The sequence below is a fragment of the Felis catus genome, chromosome B1 (genome assembly GCF_018350175.1).
Source record: "Felis catus isolate Fca126 chromosome B1, F.catus_Fca126_mat1.0, whole genome shotgun sequence".
Classification (NCBI taxonomy): domain Eukaryota; kingdom Metazoa; phylum Chordata; class Mammalia; order Carnivora; family Felidae; genus Felis; species Felis catus.
Genome location: NC_058371.1, coordinates 28,826,207 through 28,848,120, shown reverse-complemented (window position 1 = coordinate 28,848,120; position 21,914 = coordinate 28,826,207). Strand labels below are relative to the sequence as shown.

The following is a 21,914-nucleotide window of genomic DNA, read 5'->3' as shown; positions in this document are numbered from 1 at the left end:
GGCTCTGTAGGTTAAGTGCTTGACTCTTGATTTCAGCTCAGGTCATGATCTCACCATTCGTGAGTTCTCTAGGAGCCTGCTTGGGATTCTCTCTCTCTCTACCCCTCCCCCACTTGCTCACGCACTTTGTCTCTCTCTCTTTCTCTCTCTCTCAAAAATAAACTAAAAAAAAAACAAAAAAAAACCAAAAGAAGAACTACTGAACTGCATACCTTTCTTTCTTCTGCATGACATCTCTCATTCTGCATAGACATCCATTCTGGAAGTTTCCGCTGCTGTGGAGTTGTTTCCAATTTTTTTTCATTCATCTTTAATAAGGTCAAGTAGCAAAATCCAAAACACAATTACTCTGTGAATAAATACAGTGGAATCTTTGAAAGAAAACTCAGAGAGAGGCCTGTGGATATGAATGAAGAAACAAAGATGCATATTTAAAGTTATGGCATTTGGCCCACATATAGGTTTTAAGAGATGGAATTGAAAAACAAAAGGAAACAGATATAATATGCTAGATCTAATAACTATACATTTACTATTTCTTCTTTCTAAAATAAGTGAGCCAGTTTAATTGAGCTCGAAGGTCCTAGCAATTTCAAAATCCTATTATTCTATGATTTTGATCCTTTCAAAGGATCAAAGATAATCTTTATCTCACTACCAAAGACAATCATTGGGTGTATAAATTGTTACAAATTTTTGACATGTTTAATTTTCTTATCACCTCTCCTAAGATCTAAGTAAACTCAGCAAACTGTTGGACTTACTCACAAGTCTACTTGAAAAATGAATTTTTAGACTGAGAACAGCTTTTCGATAGTAAGGGGGTTTCTTTGTTGTTGTTGTTGTTGTTGTTGTTTTAATTAAGCTCTTGGCCTAGTAACTGAACAAATTTCCCTAAGAATAAGAGTTTTACAGGGGATATTTTTAAAAATCTATTACTAGCTTTGAGGGCTCTTCCCAATGTAAACCACACTTCAAGAATAGTTACGGAAAACACAATGAATAGAACCATGATATACTCTTCTTGTTAATGGCAAGTGGATCCATACCCTCGGGTGACTTAACATACTAAACTGAAGTAGCTTTAAGTTCTTAATAAAATCTTTCCAACTCCAACCTTAGTTTCTATTAACTCAAATTTCCAGTAAAGGGACAGCAGTTTTGAATATATACCTAAAGATTCTTATGAAGAAACATGATGTTAATATGTAATAATCAAAGCAACTATTTATGATTTAGGGACAGCCTGTTATCCCTCTTAATACTTAGGAATATAAACCCTGAAGAAATTAAACAGTATTAGCAGGTATCCATTTTAATTGCTCATTTTCTCAAGCATGAACCCCCAAAACTGAGAATACTGATAATTTATAAAGGAAAGTGTTTAGAGATTACTCTAGCAAAATTTTCTATATAGAACCAACTCCACCACTCTTATGCATTAGGAAGGAAAGGGTTAACAGGAAGCTAGTAATACACTCTCCCAACTGGGGAAGGGTAAATGAAAGACAATGGATCCCAATAAATAAAACACTAATGACCTAAATGATCCATCTCAACAATGGATCCCAATAAATAAAACACTAATGACCTAAAACCAGAGGGTAGCCCTATAAACCTATCAATGGCATTTACTAGCAGAAAAATACCAAAGAATACCTATCTAGAAAGTGCTGTTCACAAGATATAGCTCAACTATCTTGACTGCTTATCATAAATACGCCTGACATTATGGATTTATTAATTTATGGCTATAAAATGGGAGGTAGTCAAGTAAGCTGTGTAATAAAGATAATATAAAACAGAGGAGTTCCAAAACCAAAACAATTTCTTTTGTGCAAAAAAAGGGGGGTTTTTTTGCACACAATGCTCAAAACTGTTCTGTTAATCCAAAACTATAACATGTCCTATTGCAAAAGAAAAGGACATTTTTGGAATCTGTGTCTGACAGTCTCGGGCTCCTCCAAAAAAAGAATATGCCATCTGCACTTCGTGCTTGCCTGTATTCTTTGAATCATTAGCAAAATTTTGACATTGGGTAAGATCTATGAATCACTGGATCAGAATGGACAACTCAAGTATGGGTATTACCACTTGTATTATATGCACTAAGATAAAACATATAAAATATATGTATTAGTCACTGTAAAACATTTTACAAACATTAGTAGTTATTAATATGTGTATATGTGTCACAAACTCAAAACTCTTAACAAGAGAGTTAAAAGTTAGTCCCAAAGTCTACTTTTATATATGGTCTGTTCTTAATCTTAAAATATTATTTTTATAAAGCTGAAAAACAAGTTTTTGCTATACACAGAGTAGATCATTTGCAAAACTGCCAGAAAATTGAGGTTCCTACAAATAATACACAACTCTATAAAACCAACTACAAAATCTTGTAATTTTGTAATTCATTCATTCATACTACCAAAATGGAAATAAAACTCCAGTAACTCTTCCCTACTGCCACCTATAACACTAAAATTGTTTTAACTTGAAATGCTTAGTTTTCAGATGTAAAATACTCTCTTTTGCACACAAAATTCTGTCTAGATGCTTCCAGGCAAAGAATTTGAAAGTAAACTTGTTTACAAACCTAGTATCTTTCTCAAATTTACTCAGCTCTCAGCAGATAAAAAGCATACAGAAAATTAAGGTTGTAGAATAATTTGCAACAGGGAAATTCTTCAAGATACATAAGGATTTTTTAAGTTTAATGATTTATTTTGAGAGCGAGAGAGCAGGGAGGGGCAGAGGGAGAGTGGGAGAGAGAAAATCCCAAGCCGGCTCCATGCTGTCACCACAGAGTCCAACACAGGGCTCAATCTTAGGAACTGTGAGATCATGACCTGAGCTGAAATGAAGAGTCAGATACGTGGGGCGCCTGGGTGGCTCAGTTGGTTGAATAACCGACTTTGGCTCAGGACATGATCTCACAGTTCACAAGTTTGAGCCCTGCATCGGGCTCTGCGCTGACAGCTCAGAGCCTGGAGTCCGCTTCAGATTCTGTGTCTCCCTCTCTCTCTGCCCCTCCCTCGCTCACACTCTCTCTCTCTCTCTCTCTCTCTCTCTCTAAGAATAAACATTAAAAAAAAAAAAAAAAGTCAGACACTTAACTGACTGAGCCTCCATGGTGCCCCAAGACACATGAGAATTTTAATCGCTGATCACATAAAGGCTATTCTCATGAGGGATCCAAGTCATCGATTAATAGAATTTTTAACTTACATATTTAGATGTTATGTTGTTGAGTACAAACCACTTTGACCGGTCTTTCTCTAAAATGAAGTCTTTTCTCATTTCATAACACTTCATATTGTACCATTAAAGGACTTTAAATTCCTCTTTGAAATAAATACAGATGGTCCCTGATGAACAATGGTTTGACTTAGGATTTTTCAACTTGACAACAGTGCAAAAGCAATACATATTCAATAGAAACCACACTTCAGATTTGAAGTTGGATCTTTTCTCATGCTAGTGATATGTGGTATGATCCTTTGGGGTGATGCTGGGCAGCAGCGGGGAGCCACAGCTCCCGGTTAGCCAACACCATCACAAGGATAAACAACCAACACACTGACAACCATTCTGTAACCACACAACCATTCTGGTTTTCACTTTCAGTACAACATTCAATAAATCACATGAGATATTCAACACTTTATTATAAAACAGCCTTTCTGTTAGATAATTTTTGCCCAACTGTAGGCTAATGTAAGTGTTCTGAGCACATTTATGTTAAGCTAGGCTAAGCTATGATGTTCAGGAGGTTAGATATAAGAAACACTTTGGTCTGGGCACCTGGGTGGCTCAGTTGATTAAGTGTCTGACTCTTGGTTTCTGCTCAGGTCACGATCTCACAGTTCATGAGTTTGAGCCCCACATTAGGCTCTGTGCTAAAAGCACAGAGCCTGCTTGGGATTCTGTCTCCCTCTCCCTCCGTCCCTTCTGCACTTGCTCTCTATCTCTTTCTCAAAACTTGAAAGAAAGAAAGAAAGAAAGAAAGAAAGAAAGAAAGAAAGAAAGAAAGAAAGAAAGAAAGAAAGAAAGAAAGAAGAGAAAGAAAAGAAAGAAAAGAAAGAAAAAAAGAAAAGAAAGAAAAGAAAGAGAAAGACTTTTGGTCTATCAGAGAAGTCCTCACTCAAGGAAGATCTGTAATGTACTTTGATTTGGTTTGCTTTGGACTTTCTTCAGTTTCTTTTTACTCTTATTTCATTTTTTCTAATTGGCCAAAATTACCATTCATACTTTTTTCCCATAACCAAGGACAAAATTTCATTTTTTTTTCCATCCTACTATCTCAGCAAACTAACATGACAATATCCCTTCCCCACCAAGACACTACATTTGCACAGTCCTTCTCCCTAGCAAGGCAAAAGTCAGAGTGTTTTTACTTCCCCACCCTTCTACATACTGTTTTTTGATATGATATGGTTTTAGTTACAGCCTGTTAGTTTACTTAGTATTGCTCTTCTATTTCAAGAATCCTTACTATTTTCTAAACATTTGTGTTACAAATTTTATCAACCATTTTAATATTCCCCATCCCCCCTCAACTTCCCACCCCCATCAACTCTCAGTTTGTTCTCAGTTAAAGTCTTATCATTTTTGTCTCCCTGTTTGTATCTTATTTTTCCTTCCTTTCTCCTATGTTCATCTATTTTCTATCTTAAATTCCACATATGAATGAAATCATGATATCTTTCTGACTTATTTCATTCAACAAAATACAGAGAGCTCTTCAAATTATTTTCTTCAAGTAGAATATGTAGGTAATAAACTCTGATCCCCTGCATATGTGAAAATGTATTTTTTCAAACAGATAGGAGAATGATGTGTTGGCTGAGTACAACCGTCCCTCAGTAGTCTATAAATATTCTCTTATTGTCTTCTACCTTTTGATGCTGCAAATAAGAAATCCAGTGGTTCCATGATGGCTTTTCTCTTATAAGTAATCTCTATTTCCTATCTGGGAGCTTGAAAGACTTTCATGGATGTTTATATTTTAAGAGGCCCAAGTGTAAACTTTATTCTCCCTGGGATCAGGACTCCTTTTCACATCTTTTTCTTCAAATCAGAAAAATTCCCCCTCATTGTAAGTTGAATTGTATCCCTCCCCCCAAAAAAGATATGTTGGAGTCCTAACTTCCAGTAAGTACTTCAGCATGTGGCTCTTTATTTGGAAACAGAGTCTTTACATCAGTAAATCAAATTTTAACAAGGTTATTACAGTGATCTATAATCCAAACTAAGTGGTGTTCTTACAAAAAGGGGAAATGTGGACAGAGACAGGCACGCATAGAGGGAAGATGATGTGAAGAAACACAGGGAGAAAGAGTCATCTAGAGACATCATCTAGTGATGAACAGATCTGAAACAGATCCTTCCTCCACAGCCCTGAGAAGGAAACAGCTCCGCCAACAACTTGATTTCAGACCTCTAGTCACCAAAACTACGAGGACAAATTTCTTTCTATTCATTATAAACTAAATCACATAAATTTACTATAAATTAAATCATAGTCTGTAATACTTAACTATGGCACCTTCAGTAAACCAATATAATCCTATTCCTAGTTATTGATTGCCATTATCTATTCCTTTTTTTCCTGCTACAGCATTTATTCACATGCTGGTGAATTTCTTACCTGGATTTCATCTCCTAGACTCTATTTTTTCCCTCCTGACTACCAACTCTTTAATTTTAAGATACTTCTTACACATGACTTCCAAGATGCTAATTTCACTCTCAATGGTGATAGTCCTCTTTCACTTTGTCTATTGGATTTTTACAACGTTAAGAACTTGATCGTTAGTTTCAGAAAGTTTCTTTGTGCTCTAGTTGAGTCTCCCTAAATGTGCTTATTATTTCTTTCTTTTGTAAAAGTTATAATTTAGTTCAAATATCTGTTCCAATAGGAATGTCCCATTCTGGTGTTCTTTGGCCTTCTGTCCACTGATGGGGGCTTCCTTAGTCAGACTATTATTTTTCTTTGCTTGTAAAACTCTATTTACCATCAGTAGTCATCTGCTCTTAGGGTCCCTCAGGAAGCTGTGAATGCGACAAAGACTGTAAGTCTTCCACTGAGGCCTTAAGAGGCAATTCCTCTATCCACAGGTCTCCCAAATTGTAATCTCAAGACCTAGCCCACCAGCACACTGATCTTACAACTCCTCTGAAGGCCTCTAAGACAGGAAAATCAAGTAGGCATCCTCCAACCAGTTGTTCAGTTCACTCAACAAATACTATTTTGTTTTCAGCCACGTTTGTTCTACCACAGTAATTCCACCGGGTATTTTATTTAAGGAATTATGTTTCAATTCCTTTCTTACTCTGCAACTTTCCTTTTCAACCATCTTCGGTTCCTTCATTAATGTAACTTCCTGTTGAGTCTGTTTTTTGTTTTTGTTTTAACGTTTATTCATTTTTGAGAGACACAGACAGAGTGTGAGCGGGGAGGGGCAGAGAGAGGGAAACACAGAATCGGGAGAAGGCTCCAGACTCTGCACTGTCAGCATAGAGCCCAACACCGGGCTCGTACCCACAAACCACAAGATCATGACCTGAGCCAAAGTCAGATGCTTAACTGACTGAGCCACCCAGGCACCCTGCAACTTCCTGTTAAATCTAGCAATAATACTTATAAAGACTTTTAGTTCTTTTTTTTGTTTAGAAATTATTTTTTATCAAGGGTTAAAACTCAGCTAAGGGATTTGATGGCTGTCAACTCTGCTCAAATACATGATGATTCTTGATGCTCACTTCATTTAGAAATGTAGGTCTACCCCAGGAGTCCACAACATTTTCAACTTCACAGCACATTCAGAAAATGAAAATATTTTTATAGCATACTGGGAAGGGGATCTGGGAGTGTACCTGTGAAATTTTGTAAAAATTTTATATCTTCATTATATCTTCATTGTAAAATTAAACTTTTTAAACAAGAAACTAAATTGTTTAGATGAACATACCTTTTGTATATCAGGTTTTCTGCTTAAAATGACTATATACAACTCCTGATTAAAACCTTTTAACAACATTTTCTTAATATCCTATATAGCAACCATCACGGAGAAGCTTTATTAACGTAAGTAGTAGCAAATGGCAAAAGAGGATGCTTTGTTCCAAAAGGCTGAAAACTTCTTTTTCACTATTAACCAGCATTCCAACAATCCAACCTCTTTAAATTGTACTTCAAGAATGCTAAAATTCTTTAAATCTAACAGCTTCTCCTTTTCTTCTACTGAGAAATATGTTAACTCCTTCTGATAATATAAATAAGTCTGGAATACAAATGATCTTTTTATATCAAGTATTTCAATAGACTTGTGTTAAAGCTCTGTCACAGGTATACGCAGAGTTTGCTCTCTACGTATTATTAATTCATCTTTAGGATTCAGATGATACCAATTAAATGTCACTTCTAAAACTATTTTAACTTCACTCTCCCAAAGCTGGTTTTTTACTCTGAAGCCATAAACTTTGTCAGTACATGTTAATATATTTTCCGTGCGATCGTTGTACTTTTAAGTTAATTCAGGTGCTCAAAATTTGGTCAGTTAAGGACACCATTCATTGAAGACATAACTATACTTCCACAAATCTGCAAAGTAAGAACCATTCACCATTTCATAATCTGAAATTTTCTTTGAGCTTATAAATCTTCCTTTGGACAGATACTTCATAACTGAAATAGCTAACATTTCTTCACCTAAGGCTGAAGAGAAGGTACTATAGCAGCTTAGATTTCATTAGGTTCATCATTTTTATGACTTCATTCAATGTGGAACTCAGAACTACAGGCCAATTTTAACATACAGGAGCTTCTCTGTGAATAAGACTACTTAATACTTAGAAGAGTATTGAACTTAAGGTAAAGCCTAAACCTTACTGTTATTACCAGTCCCAAACTGCCACTGTTTCCATAATATCTTGTATGTTTCCAAATATTCCCTTGAATATTTTAGTTTTGAAACTTCTTTGCCCAGCAAATAATGTCCTTTCAGGCATTTTTCTTCAAGGATTCTATACAGCTTTCTAAGCAAGGCCCATTACCAACATTTATGGATTCACATCTGCAATTAACAAGTTTTTCATTAAATAATCTTTTGAATGAGTACTGTCTTCTATGTCTTTGACAAATCTTAAACGTATCTTCCTTTTTTTTTTGGTAAATGTTTATTTACTTTTCAGAGAATGTGCACACAGGGGAGCAAAAGAGGATCCAAAGTAGGCTCTGTGCTGACAGCAGAGAGCCTGATGTGGGGCTCAAACTCATGAACTGTGAGAGATTATGACCTGAGCCAAAGTTGAATGCTTTAACGACTGAGCCATCCAGGCGTCCCTTAAACATATCTTATAATAGAATAATTTAAAATGGCAACTTTTACATTTCCTTTGCCTTATTGATCCCAAACACAGTGTTCTACACAGGCAGGAAATGAGAACAAATTTGGCTGGGCTTTACCAGCCTCTTGAGCTCAATCTGATTATCACAATCTAAAAAGTATTTTGTTCTTATTTTGTGCTCAAAGATGATTTCAAAGGTTCAAGCTATTTTTAGATTTATGAAAAGATACCACAGTATTTTGTTTGACACCCCTATTTGTTTTGATTTAGTCTGAAAAGTAAAGAATTGGGGAAACACCATATAATTCTGAGATATTTCTTCACTTTATAGCCTAATTATTGAAGAAATATTTACTATTACATTTAACTCACGAATCAGATAACTTTCCAGCTTTAATCAATTAGACATTACAGTAGGAAAGTAAATATCTGCAGAAATAAAATTTATTTCAATATAAAGCACTCAAAAATAAAGTACTTAAAATACTGTCTTTAATTCCTTAGGAAAAGTTTTTTGTCAATTATTGAGTTTATCTGAATTCTCAAGTTTTTAAACAAATCTTATCCCAAGGTACTTCTTTAGTTAAAAAGAGTAAACAAAAACAACATACTGCAATATTTATTTTCATTTAGTTTAATAATTTTTTTTTTTTTTAGAGACAGAGCACGTGAACAGGGAAAGGGGCAGAAGAAGAGAGACAGAGAATTTTAAGCAGGCTCCACACTCAGTGGGGAGCCCAACACTGGGCTCAATCCCACAACCCTGGGATCATGACCTGAGCTGAAATCAAGAGTCAGATGTTCAACTGACTGAGCCACCCAGGTGGCCCAATAATTTAAATTTTTAAAACAAGTAAAATACACTGTAATCAAAAATATGTTTAAGTGAGGGGCAACTGGGTGGCCCAGTTGGTTAAGCATCCAACTTCAACTCAGGTCATTATCTCACACTTCCTGAGTTCAAGCCCCACATTGGGCTCTGTGCTGACAGCTCAGAGCCTGGAGGCTGCTTCAGATTCTGTGTCTCCCTCTCTCTCTGCCCCTACCCTGCTTGTGCTCTGTCTCTCTCTTGCTCTAAAATAAATACTGGGGCACCTGGGTGGCTCAGTAGGTTAAGCATCTAACTTCGGCTCAGGTCATGATCTCACAGTTTGTGAGTTTTAGCCCTGTCGGGCTCTGTGCTGACAGCTCAGAGCCTGGAGCGTGCTTCGGATCTTGTGTCTCCTTCTCTCTCTGCCCCTACCTGCTTATGTTCTATCTCTCTCTCAAAAATAAACATTAAAAAAAATTTTTTTAATAAATAAATAAACATTAAAAAAACTTTAAAAAAATATCTTTAAATGAGTTTCTCAAAGGCCTATCTTTCCCTTACTGAATCAATGGAATTGCATTATGTTCAATTATTATTTTTAGATATAAGCAATAGTTTAAATTAAATAACCATATTATGAAACTCTATCATAATCAGGGTTTCACAAACTATCACATCAAAAAGTCCATCATAAATAAATAAAAATTAAATAACAAGCAAGAAAATTAACAAAATTCATTGTTTTCTGTTAGAAAATACTAAATATAATCCAATAAGAATTAGCTAACAATCATGATCTTTTCTGTTAGCAGTAAGATAATTATGAAAATTGAGACAAAAATGAAAGAATTTCATGTACACAAACACATATAGCTTTCCCAATTATTAAATAACATACACATATACAATTAAAATAATAACTAGAGGGGCACCTGGGTGACTCAGTCAGTTAAGTGTCTGAGTTTGGGTCAGGTCATGATCTCATGGTTCATGAGGTCAAGCCCCCCATCAGGCTCTGCGCTGTCAAATTTTCTCTCTCCCTCTCTCTCTGCCCATCCCGCTCGCACTCTCTCCCAAAAGGAATAAAAATAAATAATAAAATAAAATAAAATAATAATTAGAATGGAAATTATTTAAAAGGAAAAGTCAGGAGGAAGTTACTACATAACACAGCCACAGCACCCAACTCTGTCTGACCATGTTTACTATGCATAGCCATGCATGTTACTTAACTCAAGTAGTTTACAAAAGGATCGCCATCTAGAATAACCTTCAAATATAATTTCACCTATTATGAATCTTTGAATGTTTCACAAAATGCTTTTATATGTTTGAACGCTATAAAAAGTATGCAACCATCAAAATCTTGCATGCCCATTCATTATGCTACAGCACAAATTAGAAGCAACTAACTGCTCCAGCTAACCCTTGCCAATAGTCAACATGGACACAGTGTTGCCAGGCCTTCCAATTTTTCCAAAGAACATGAATAATGCACGTTCCTATGCAATCCTCCATTTGATAGCAATACCCAAGACTACTCTACAGGCCAAATTTTGGCCTGCAGACCTCCCAATTTACAACCTCTGCTATAGACAGATCAGTACTAGCAGCTGGTGTGGGTATCCCTACAAATTTTTTTAAGTCAATATCCAGTTACAAATCATTATTTGAGTGAAATACTTGGGTATATTTTTGTAGGTACACTACAGAAAGAGTGGTAGCAAAACCTAGGATATGCTAACAAATGGAGTTTCCTTAATAAATTGTTTTTTAATGTTTATTTATTTTTGAGAAAGAGAGACAGAGTGTCAGCGGGGGAGGGGCAGAGAGAGAGAGGGAGACACAGAATCCAAGGCAGTCTCTAGGCTCTGAGCTGTCAGCACAGAGCCCGATGTGGGGCTCAAACCCACGAACCGTGAGATCATGACCTGAGCTGAAGTCGAAGTCAGACGCCTAAACGCCTAACGGAGTCACCCAGGCCCCCCTGGAGTTTCCTTTAAAGAAGGATGCAAAGACCACAGAGAGGTTGGCTGGACCACCTACTTCGTCAGGGCAGTAGCAAGTGAATTATCCTAAGAATGGAGCACATCTCCTTTGTACCTCCATTTCTGAGTCTACTGTGTCAACTCACACCAACCTAGAGCATCACTCCACTTTTCTCTATGGCTTCCATAATAATGCTAGCAGCACGCTCACAAGAAATTTACTTTCCCAAGTGTAGAACTGTGAGTAAAAACTATGAGCCCGGGGGCGCCTGGGTGGCGCAGTCGGTTAAGTGTCCGACTTCAGCCAGGTCACGATCTCGCGGTCAGTGAGTTCGAGCCCCGCGTCAGGCTCTGGGCTGATGGCTCAGAGCCTGGAGCCTGTTTCCGATTCTGTGTCTCCCTCTCTCTCTGCCCCTCCCCCGTTCATGCTCTGTCTCTCTCTGTCCCAAAAAATAAGGTTGAAAAAAAAAAAAAATTAAAAAAAAAAAAAAAACCTATGAGCCCAGAGTGAGGCACTGACCCACTTCCTCCTATCCACCTACTATCAGCATCAACCATATGTTTTATCAGTCAAATTATTAAAAGGACTGGTTTGATGGTCTGGTGTGAAAATTACTATGTTGAACCAGAGCTGAAGCTACATGGAAGATAAGCCATCTTCTTCATGAAGGCAGACCAAGGAAGTATTTTACCACACTACCAACATTTCCCTTAAAATATCTGTCTAGCTCTCATACCATTTTACACATAGTTTCATTTTTAAGAATTAATCTTACCAAAAAAACCAGCACTCCTCAGAAAGATTTATATACAAGGATAGTCATACTTGTTATATACAACAGTATTTAAGGTATATATTATATAACGTAATATACAATATATATATAATGATAAAGAGTTGAAAATAGACATGTCCAACAACGGTAAAAATAGTTAAATAATGAATTATGGTACATCCATAAAACAGAGCACTATGCAGCCATTAAAAACATATTCTTGGGGCACTTGGGTGGCTCAGTTGGTTGAGCATCCAACTTTGGCTCAGGTCATGAGCTTGAACTCATGAGTTCAAGCCCCACATTGGGCTCACTGCTTTCAGCCTGCCAGTGCAGAGCCCACTTCAGATCCTCTGTCCCCTTCTCTCTGCCCCTCCCTTGCCTGCACGCTCCCAAAAATAAATAAATATAAAAAAGTTTTTTAAACATATTCTTATAATTTATCAAGTGAAAAAGCAAGTCAGACTCTAAATTTACACAATGTGTATTTTTCTATGTGTATATATATTCTATACAGACATGTACATATACATATACATATATACAACCATTCATATACATATATTTACATATTATAAATTTTTAAAGGTCTGGAGCAATGTATACCAAAATATTAGTTGTTATCCCACCACTGAAGATAGTTTTCAATTTTCTTCTTTATACTTTTCTAAACGTTCCAAATTTTTGATAAGAACATGTATTACTTTCAGCAATCAGGAGGGAAAACTAAACCAATAAAAGAGGGAAAAGTTTTTGTTTTTTTAAATTTTTAAATTTTTTTTTACTATAGAGTAAGAGCCAACTTTTTCTCTACAGAGTCAGATAGTAAATATTCTATTCAGACATTGAGGCACAAATGCCATAAGTAATACTTAAGTAAACACAGCTATGTCCTAATAAAACTTTAAAGACAATGAAATCTAGATTTATGAAATTTACCAAAATGTTATTCTTTTGATTTTTGTTCAGTCACTTAAAAATGTGAAAACCATTTAGCTCATAGTCAGTGAAAACCATTTAGCTCATAGTCAGTGAAAACCATTTAGCTCAAACCAAAAGCAAGCGGCAAATCAAATGTGCTCCACAAGTTAGCCAACTCCTACGACAGAAGACAAACAAAATGGTGGATGACTGGAAAATGTCCAGTGCTACTAGTATTAACAACTACAGCTATTTTTTAATTACCATAATACACTGATAAAATACTTAATAAGAATACAACTTCTTAGTAAAATCTTTTTGATATATCACTTGCAAAATGAAATTAATGATAGCAGAATGAGTGGGTTTACTACAGAGGGTTAGTAATATTAGCCAATTAAATGTTAAGAGATTATCTCCCCAAATTATAAATGATGTTTTGAAAACATTCATCTTAAATGATTTTATTTGACATCAATTAGACAGTAGGACAAGCTGTCTACTGAGGGCGGTTCAAGTGCCTTTTAGTTCACGGCAACAGAAATACACCTATAAGATTCAAGATTTAAATCAGACCAAATACAGGAAAATTAAGACCAACTGCATCATATTAACTAAGAAGGGATAGCTTTTTAATCATCTATAGAGCTTTTAAGTCACATTCTACTTCACTCTGTCAGAGTAGAAATTCATCTTAAGAGTACAACATTTTGGGTGCCTGGGTCAGCCTCAGTCGGTTAAGTGTCCAACTCTTGACATTGGCTCAGGTCATGATCTCACAGTTTGTGGAGACTCGCATGGGGCTCTGAGTTGATGGTGCAGAGCCTGCTCAGGATTCTCTCTCTTCTCTCTGCCTCCTGCTCTCAAAATAAATAAATAGACTTAAAAAAAAAGAGGACAACACTTTCCCACTTAGAATGCTATCATCTTCTAGAAAATGGACAAACTCCTGTTTCTTAGAAAGCTGGGTTTCAGTGGAGCAGCTCAGAGATGTCTTTGTTCCTAAAACCTTTAACTAAGCTAAGGAAATTAACACCTACTGTTACCATGGTAACTGACTTGCCTAACTGCTTGAGGGCTAAACTGAATCCCAACCTTTCTGAAAAGTGTTTAAAACAACAACAACAACAAAACACTGTTAAGTTACATGATACCTACAGATAACCATGTCCAGGAAAAAATTTTTAGTAAGTAGTTCAGTGTTTGATAGGCAATTATACTGTTTAACGTGAACAGATTTCTACCTACTATCTAAAATAGTTCACTTCTATTTGTTCAAAATATGTAAAGGCTAATCTGATAAAATGTTTTTATAAATTTTGATTTAGTCAAAAATCAAGAATGTTTACAATGACTCTGAAATCTGCTAACCAAATGTCATAAAAGAGTGGTCATGGTATGGGGTACCTGGGTAGTTCAGTCGGTTAAGCATCCAGCTTCAGCTCAGGTCATGATCTCATGGTTCATGAGTTCAAGCCCCGTATGGGGCTCTGTGCTGACAGCTCAGAGCCTGGAGCCTGCATCAGATTCTGTGTCTGCCTCTCTCTCTGTCCCTCCCCTGCTTGTGCTCTGTCTCTCTCTCTCAAAAATAAATACTAAAAAAAAAAAAAAATTTTTAAGTAGCCATGGTATATAAGCTGTAATTTCAATTTTTCACTTTGGGCATTGATGCAAATTTTACAAATATCCATTAAGTTTCACAATATTTCTCTGAGGAAGAAAACTCTATGACCATCACCATATAACAAAGGAATTTCTATCACAAAGGAAAACTAATAACAAAGACTAACTGATTTTGCAAAAGTTAGCAGACTACTCTCATATTAAACATTATACTATTAAGGGGCACCTGGATGGCTCAGTCAGTTAAGCGTCTGATTCTTGATTTCCAGTTCAGATCATGATCTCACGGTTCGTTTGTGAGTTCAAGCCCCGCATCAATGCAGAGCCTGCCTGGGATTCTCTCTTTCCTTCTGTCTCTTGGCCCTTCTCTGTTTGTGTGTGCTCTCTCTCTTGAAATAAACACACAAACTTAAAAAAAATTATATTATGAAGAGGCAGAAGACTAGAATGGAAAGAAATCTGGGCTTGGAGTCAGAAAACCTAGGCTCCCACGTTGCTTTGTGTCAAGAAAAATTATCCAGAAGTTAAATTATCCAAAAGTTAAGTTAAAAGAGAAGGCAGTACATCCTTTCAATGTCATATAGGAACACAATCTCGTCCAAAGATAATTTTCATTAGAGAATATACCTTTATATGACTTACTATTTACTACTGATTAAAAACTGAGACTCTGTGAAGTTACTTGTTAACTTGTAAGTTTTTGTCTGGTTAAGAAGCAATTGAATTCTGTCATGTAGAAAAGAAAATGTCTGTAGGGATAGCTTTGTAGTTGACCCAGCAATCTTATTCCAAAGTTATTTCTCCAATGTCTACATGTAATGGTCAATTTTACAGGTCAACTTAACTAGGCTAAGGGGTTACCTGGCCCAGAGCTGGCTGAACATCAATTCTAGGTGTGTCTGGGAGGGTGTTTCCAGAGGAAACTAGCATTTGAATAAAACTTTGTAAAGACTGCCCTCACCAACAAGAGTAGGTATAATCCGATCCATTGAGAACCTCCATAAAACAAAAAGGCAGAGAGAGGGCAGATCTGCTCTCCACTTGAGCTGAGACGTCCTTCTTCTCTTGCCCTCCCACACCACACTCCTCAGTTCTCAGACCCCCCTAGGAGGGGCACTTAGACCACTGGCTCCTCTGGTTCTTAGGCCGTCGGATTTAGACTGGAACTACACCACTGGTTTTCCTAGACCTCCAGCTTGCTGACAGCAAACTGCAGGATTTCTAGGTCTCCATAATTGCATGAGCCAATCCTTCATAATAAATCTCTTCCTAGAGGTGCCTGGCTGGCTCAGTCGGTTAAGCGTCCGAGTCTTGATTTTGGCTCACATCATGATCTCACAGTTTGTGAGTTCCAGCCTTGTGTTGGGCTCCACACTGACAGATTCTCTCTTCCTCTCTCTCTGCCCCTTCCCCATCACTCATGCTCCTGCGCATACTTCCTCTCTTTCTTTCAAAATAAATAAATAAACTTAAAAAAATCTTTTTCTATGTATCTATATATATCCTACTGGTTCTGTTTTTCTGGAGAACCCTAATATACTATATAATCTCTGTTCCTCTTTGAACAAATTTTATCTCCTGCTGGTTCCCTCATTAGTGAACTGAATGTGACATCTGTTGATTCTGTACTTGTATGAGAATCGGTCTTTAATATTTTGGAAAATTACACTTTGACGCTTGGCCACTTAGTATCCATGTGACTTTGGACAAGTCACTTTACTTTCTGTTTTCGTTTCCTTATCTGTAACATGGGATTAAATTCCTAATATATTACTTGCCTTATTATATTATTATTATATATTATATTACTTGCCTTACCAACCATGGCATCACTATAAAGATAAGCAGTGATAAACAGGACGTTACGTCTTTTAATCTACAGTTACACATAAGTTGGTATATCGATAGTGTTAGCTAGGATGCAACAGAAAGTTACTCAAATCACAGTTCTGATAGCAATCAAGCAGAAGGGAGAAAGGGAAGGGACAAAAGCAGGGAAGGAATGTATTCAGCTTTACAAAACCAGCAGTGTGGCCAAGGAGACACCCAGCCAGGTTGTTTCACCTGGTGGTCCCTTGTGGGGTGTTTCATCTGATAGCCTCTTATGTGAACCAGTTTGAGCCCTTGTGGATGAGTTGAGGACCTGCACAGAAGCCCCGGGTTGTCCTGAAGCCCCGGGCTGTCCTGGGTTAGCTCACTGTAATACAAAGATTTCCTCCTATGGGAGGGGTTTTCTGCCATTTTTTGAACAGACAATGTATGTATGCACTAGCACATTGACATGCTAGGTATGCACAACTGAACTAAAGTGCCTAAGTAACAGAATATGTGTAAGTTCCTTAAAGTATATGCAAGCTCCCTGCCTCTACCCCCAAATACACAGAATAAAAGCTTCCTGTACAACCCCACAGGGAGACAGTGCTTTTGAGAGCTAGCTCCCCAACTCCTTACTTATAACAGGTAATAAAAAGTTCTTTGCCTTCAACACTTCCTTGGGTTGTGTTCAATTTAATGCACCCCAAGAGGCAAATCCCTTGAGTTCAGTTACAAGAGAAATTGTGATAGATCTTCTACTGTTACTATACCTCATTCCCTTCAGTGTACTGACAGGAATCAAGTGAAGATACCAAATCCATGCCAACTAGACAAGGTATATAAAGTTATTAAAAATTAATTAGGCAGAGAAGTGCTTCATCAACAGAACGTTCTTTTAAATGATAAATTCAAACAGAGGAGAGAAAATGGATTCATTTTCCAAAAAGACTTCATTCTTACCCATTAGACCTGACCCAAAGTATAGTTTTGATACTGTAAAAGTATATTTAGGAGGTTTCCAAATATAATCTAAATTACAACAGTAATAGTCACATACTCACCTTTTTGTGTATGTACAAAATAAGAATGAATTTAAAAAGTCTCAATGACTTATAAGTTATAAAATGGGACTAATAAGTATTTACAAAATAATTTAACACAGAGAACTTATAAAACCAAAGCAGCTTAAATGCTTCAGCAATTCAATTTGGTTATCAATGCCTTAATTTTGGTTAGACTCTCTGGGTTTCATCTATATAGTTATATTCTTTTTACTGAGAGGCAGCTTCTAGTCAAAATGTCTTTCAAATTTAATCAACAATGCAATGAACTTTAAACATTCTGGGTTTGCATAAAAATCCTAAAAGAAAACAGGTGGTTAACTCTTGGACATCAATCTTAGCAATATTTTGGGGATCTGACTTCTCAAGCAAGGGCAACAAAAGCAAAAAACAAAACCAAAAAACAATTGGGACTACATCAAATTAAAAAGCTTTTGCACAGTATGGGGCGCCTGGGTGGCGCAGTCGGTTAAGCGTCCGACTTCAGCCAGGTCACGATCTCGCGGTCTGTGAGTTCGAGCCCCACGTCGGGCTCTGGGCTGATGGCTCGGAGCCTGGAGCCTGTTTCCGATTCTGTGTCTCCCTCTCTCTCTGACCCTCCCCCGTTCATGCTCTGTCTCTCTCTGTCTCAAAAATAAATAAACGTTAAAAAAAAAATTAAAAAAAAAAAAAAAAAGCTTTTGCACAGTAAAAGAAACCACCAACAAAACAAAAAAGCAATCTATTGAATAGAACAAGATATTTGCAAATGATATATCCAATAAAAGGTTTATATCCAAAATATACAAAGAAATCATACAACTCAACACCAAAAAAAAAAAAATGTGATTAAAAAAAAAAAAGGGCAGAGGATCTAAACAGACATCTTTCCAAAGAAGACATCCAGATGGCCAACAGACACAAGAAAGATGCTCAACATCGCTAATCATCAAGGAAATGCAAATCAAAACCACAATGAGATATCACCTCACATATGTCAGAATGGCTAGTATCAAAAAGACAAGAAATAACAAGTGTTGGTAAGAATGTGGAGAAAAGGGAACCCTTGTGCACTGTTGGTGGAATGTAAATTGTACATTTAGCCACTATAGAAAACAGTATAGAGGTACCTCAAAAAATTAAAAATAGCAATACCCTACAATCCAGGAATATCATGACTGGGTATTTATCCAAAGAAAATAAAAACACTAATTCAAAAGGATACATCCCGATTTTTATCACAGCATTATATACAATATCCAAGATAGGGAAGAAACCTAAGTGTCCATCTAAGGATGAATGAAAAAAGAATGAAAAAGGTGTGCAATGGAATACTACTCAGCCATAAAAAGGAATGAAATCTTGCCATTTGAGACACCATGGGATGGCCCTGGAGGGTATTTTGCTAAGTGAAATAATTCAAAGAAAGACAAATCCCATACCAAAACACCAGAAACAAGACTCATAAATACAAAAAGCAAAGTGGTGGTTGCCAGAGGGGAGGGGTGCTGAGGAACAGACAAAATGGATAAAGGGGATTAAGAGGTACAAACTTCCAATTATAAAATAAATAAGTCACGAGCATGAAAAGTACAACATAAGGAATATAGTTAATAATATTAGAATGACTTTGTATGGTGACAGATGGTAACTACACTTGCTCTGGTGAACATTTTGTAACGTGTGTACAGCTGACCCTTGAACAATATGAGGGTTATGGGCACCAACCCACCACACAGTCAAAAATCCACATAATTTTTTACTCCCCCAAAACTTAGCTACTAATAGCCTACTGTTGACAGGAAGCCTTACCAATACTATAAACAATTAACAAGTATTTTGCATAAGTATAAAGTAAGCTAGAAAAAAAATTAAGAAAATCGTAAGGTGGAGCCCCCAGGTGGCACATTTGGTTGAGCATCCAACTCTTGATTTCGGTCCAGGTCATGATCTCACAGTTATGAGATCAAGCCCTGCTTTGGGCTCCCTGCTTGAGTTTCTCTCTCTCCCTCTCCCTCTACCCCTCCCAACTTGCTCTTGTCCACTCTCTGTCTGTCTCTCTCAAAAAAAAAAAAAAAAAAAAAAAAAAAAAAAAAAGAGGAAAAAAGACACAAATCATAAGGGAAATACATTTATGGTATTGTGCTATATTTATTAAAAGTATTCATGCACAAGTGGATGCACTCCATTCAAAACCATATTGCTCAAGGGTCAATGGTAAATGTTGAATCGCTATGTCATACACCTGAAACTAATAATATTATATGTCAATCGTACTTCAATTAAAAAAAAAAAATCTAGATTTAGGGGTGCCTGGGTGACTCAGTCAGTTAAGCATCTGACTCTTGATTTTGGTTTACGTCATGATCTCACGCACGGGTCATGAGATCAAGCTCCCTAACCCCACCCCGGGGCTTTACACTGACAGGACAGAGCCTGCCTGGGATTCTCCCTCTCTGTCTGCCCCTCGCACAGCTCGCACTTGCAAGCACAAGCACCTGTGCACTCTCTCTCTCAGAAATAAACAAACATTAAAAGATTCTGGGCTTGATTTCTTTTTATTTATTATGTTACATATTTTCTAAAAATTGTAACCTCACCCTTTGAGTGTATCTATACTTAGTAATATACTAGCAACTAGTTTATGTGTGCATGCACACACACATACACACACACATATGCACATATACCCAGTCTATAATTCACTTTAGGAGTTCCAGTGGTACAATTGGTTAGCATGTGGTACTTACAGAATTCATTTTAGAAGATATAATTTATAAGGTATTCTTCTGTACTGTTTTAGAGAATTCTTTCTACTTTTCAATGTACTACTAGGAATAGGAAGGGGTAGAGGAAAACAAGAGAAACCAAACAATCCATGACAAAGCCCTCATTAAATCCCTAATTAAAGAGGCTTTCAAGACTTTCATTAATCCATTGCTAGACTTCTGCTAATCATCATTTCCTCCCAAATAACCCAGGCAAGCAAACTAGAAAAGCTAAATAAAACCACCTATTAGCATTTGGTTTGGCTATAGTAAGTTACTGAAATTTTAAAAAGTAATAGAATGTTTTTTTGACAGACTCATTCCTTTATTATAGATACCTACCAAATTTTCATAACTATCAAATATTATATAATATGATTCATATTAATAAGGTATAAATAAAAATTTGTATTAATAAAGTCAACTGAAATAAAGTGTAAATGAAACCAATCAAATATAATAAAATGCCATTAAAACGCTAGCAACAGGGGAAAGGATAAAGCCTCACTCTATGCTGTGTCATTGTGAGAAGCCGCACTGCCCATAAACCAGGAACACGACTTGACCTGAACTGAGTCCATAGCTCATGAAGTGCTTTATAACTGAATTTCACTATCCAACTGAATAATTCATTATTTTTAATGAATTTCCTCTGTTCTGTAAGTAGCTACAGCCAGTCAGCTGAAATCAACCATTATAAAATGGGAGAAACTGCAGAGAAAGTTTTCAAGTAAGTCAATTTAAAACTAGCTTAGGCTGCCTATTTTTCCTTTTACATTTATTCCTGTTACTTCACATGGCCTGAGATGAAATTTCATCGGACTCATTATCAAGTGTACATTGATGGTTGCCTGCCCACCATCCATTCCATCCTTCACCCTTTTTACAGTACCATAAATTTAATTTAGAAAACACTAGTTATTTACCCACAAAGCCAGTATGCTTCAGGAAAACTGCCCTCACTCCCAGCTCCCATGAGAAACCCAAGTGATCTAAAGGTAACCTCATGCCCTTTGGGACAATGATGATTCAGAAACTCGGGTTAAACTCAAGGCATTCCCCCAAATTTGGCTTAAGAATAAAATATACAACCTAATTTAGGCCAATGAGACACAAGAAGAAGGTTCCTGAAGATAATACTGTCTTGCACTGGTAAGAAAGTGATTTGAAGAGATGCCCTCTATTTGAGAATGTGAAGTCTGGGCCATCTACAGCCATTCTGCTACTACAATGGAAGTCAGCTGGAGGAGAAAGCCATCTTAAATAGAAATCCAAAACACAGAAAAAAGCAAAGACGAGAGTGGGGTCACAGTCAATGGACAAAGCCAGATTAACTAATCAGCCCTGCCTTAGCCTTCACGTTACATTTTAATAATATATTTCCTTATTTTTTTAACCTGTTGAAAGAAGTTTCCTATGCCTACATTCTAGTAACACACAAATATAACTGAAAATAAAATTGTGTGGTTAATCCTTTTCTTTAATTCCTTATCTTAAATAAAAATGAATTATAAAGATAAAATAGCCAAAGTATACAACAAAAGTTTCATAACTTCATATGTAGAGTTTCGAAAACTTTTAAAATAACAATAAGAATCAAAATAACAGTAAATAGCAATTTAACAGAAACTTATAGCAACTAAGTGGGAGTAATATTTAACTTCAGGATGCAAAGCTCTGCAATCCACTGTGTTGAAATTCAGCAATGCCACACAGAAAGAAAAATGCATGGGGCACCTGGGTGGCTGTCGGTTAAGCATCCAACTTTGGCTCAGGTCGTGATCTCGCGGTTCGTGGGTTTGAGCTCCACATCGGGC

The 21,914-nt window shown here is 36.6% G+C and overlaps 1 protein-coding gene across 3 annotated transcripts in view; it reads right to left on the bottom strand.

Moving 5' to 3' along the window:
* The window catches only part of WRN (WRN RecQ like helicase), a 149,765-nt gene that overhangs the window by 110,145 nt on the left and 17,706 nt on the right, over nt 1-21,914 (bottom strand). For 2 of the 3 annotated variants that reach the window (XM_045055341.1, XM_045055343.1), the window contains exon 2: nt 213-397. In XM_045055341.1, coding sequence (XP_044911276.1) covers nt 213-308 — 96 coding nt within the window. In that variant the 5' untranslated portion in view covers nt 309-397. The remainder of the gene's footprint in view (nt 1-212; nt 398-21,914) is intronic. The other variant, XM_023252444.2, reaches the window with a different exon arrangement.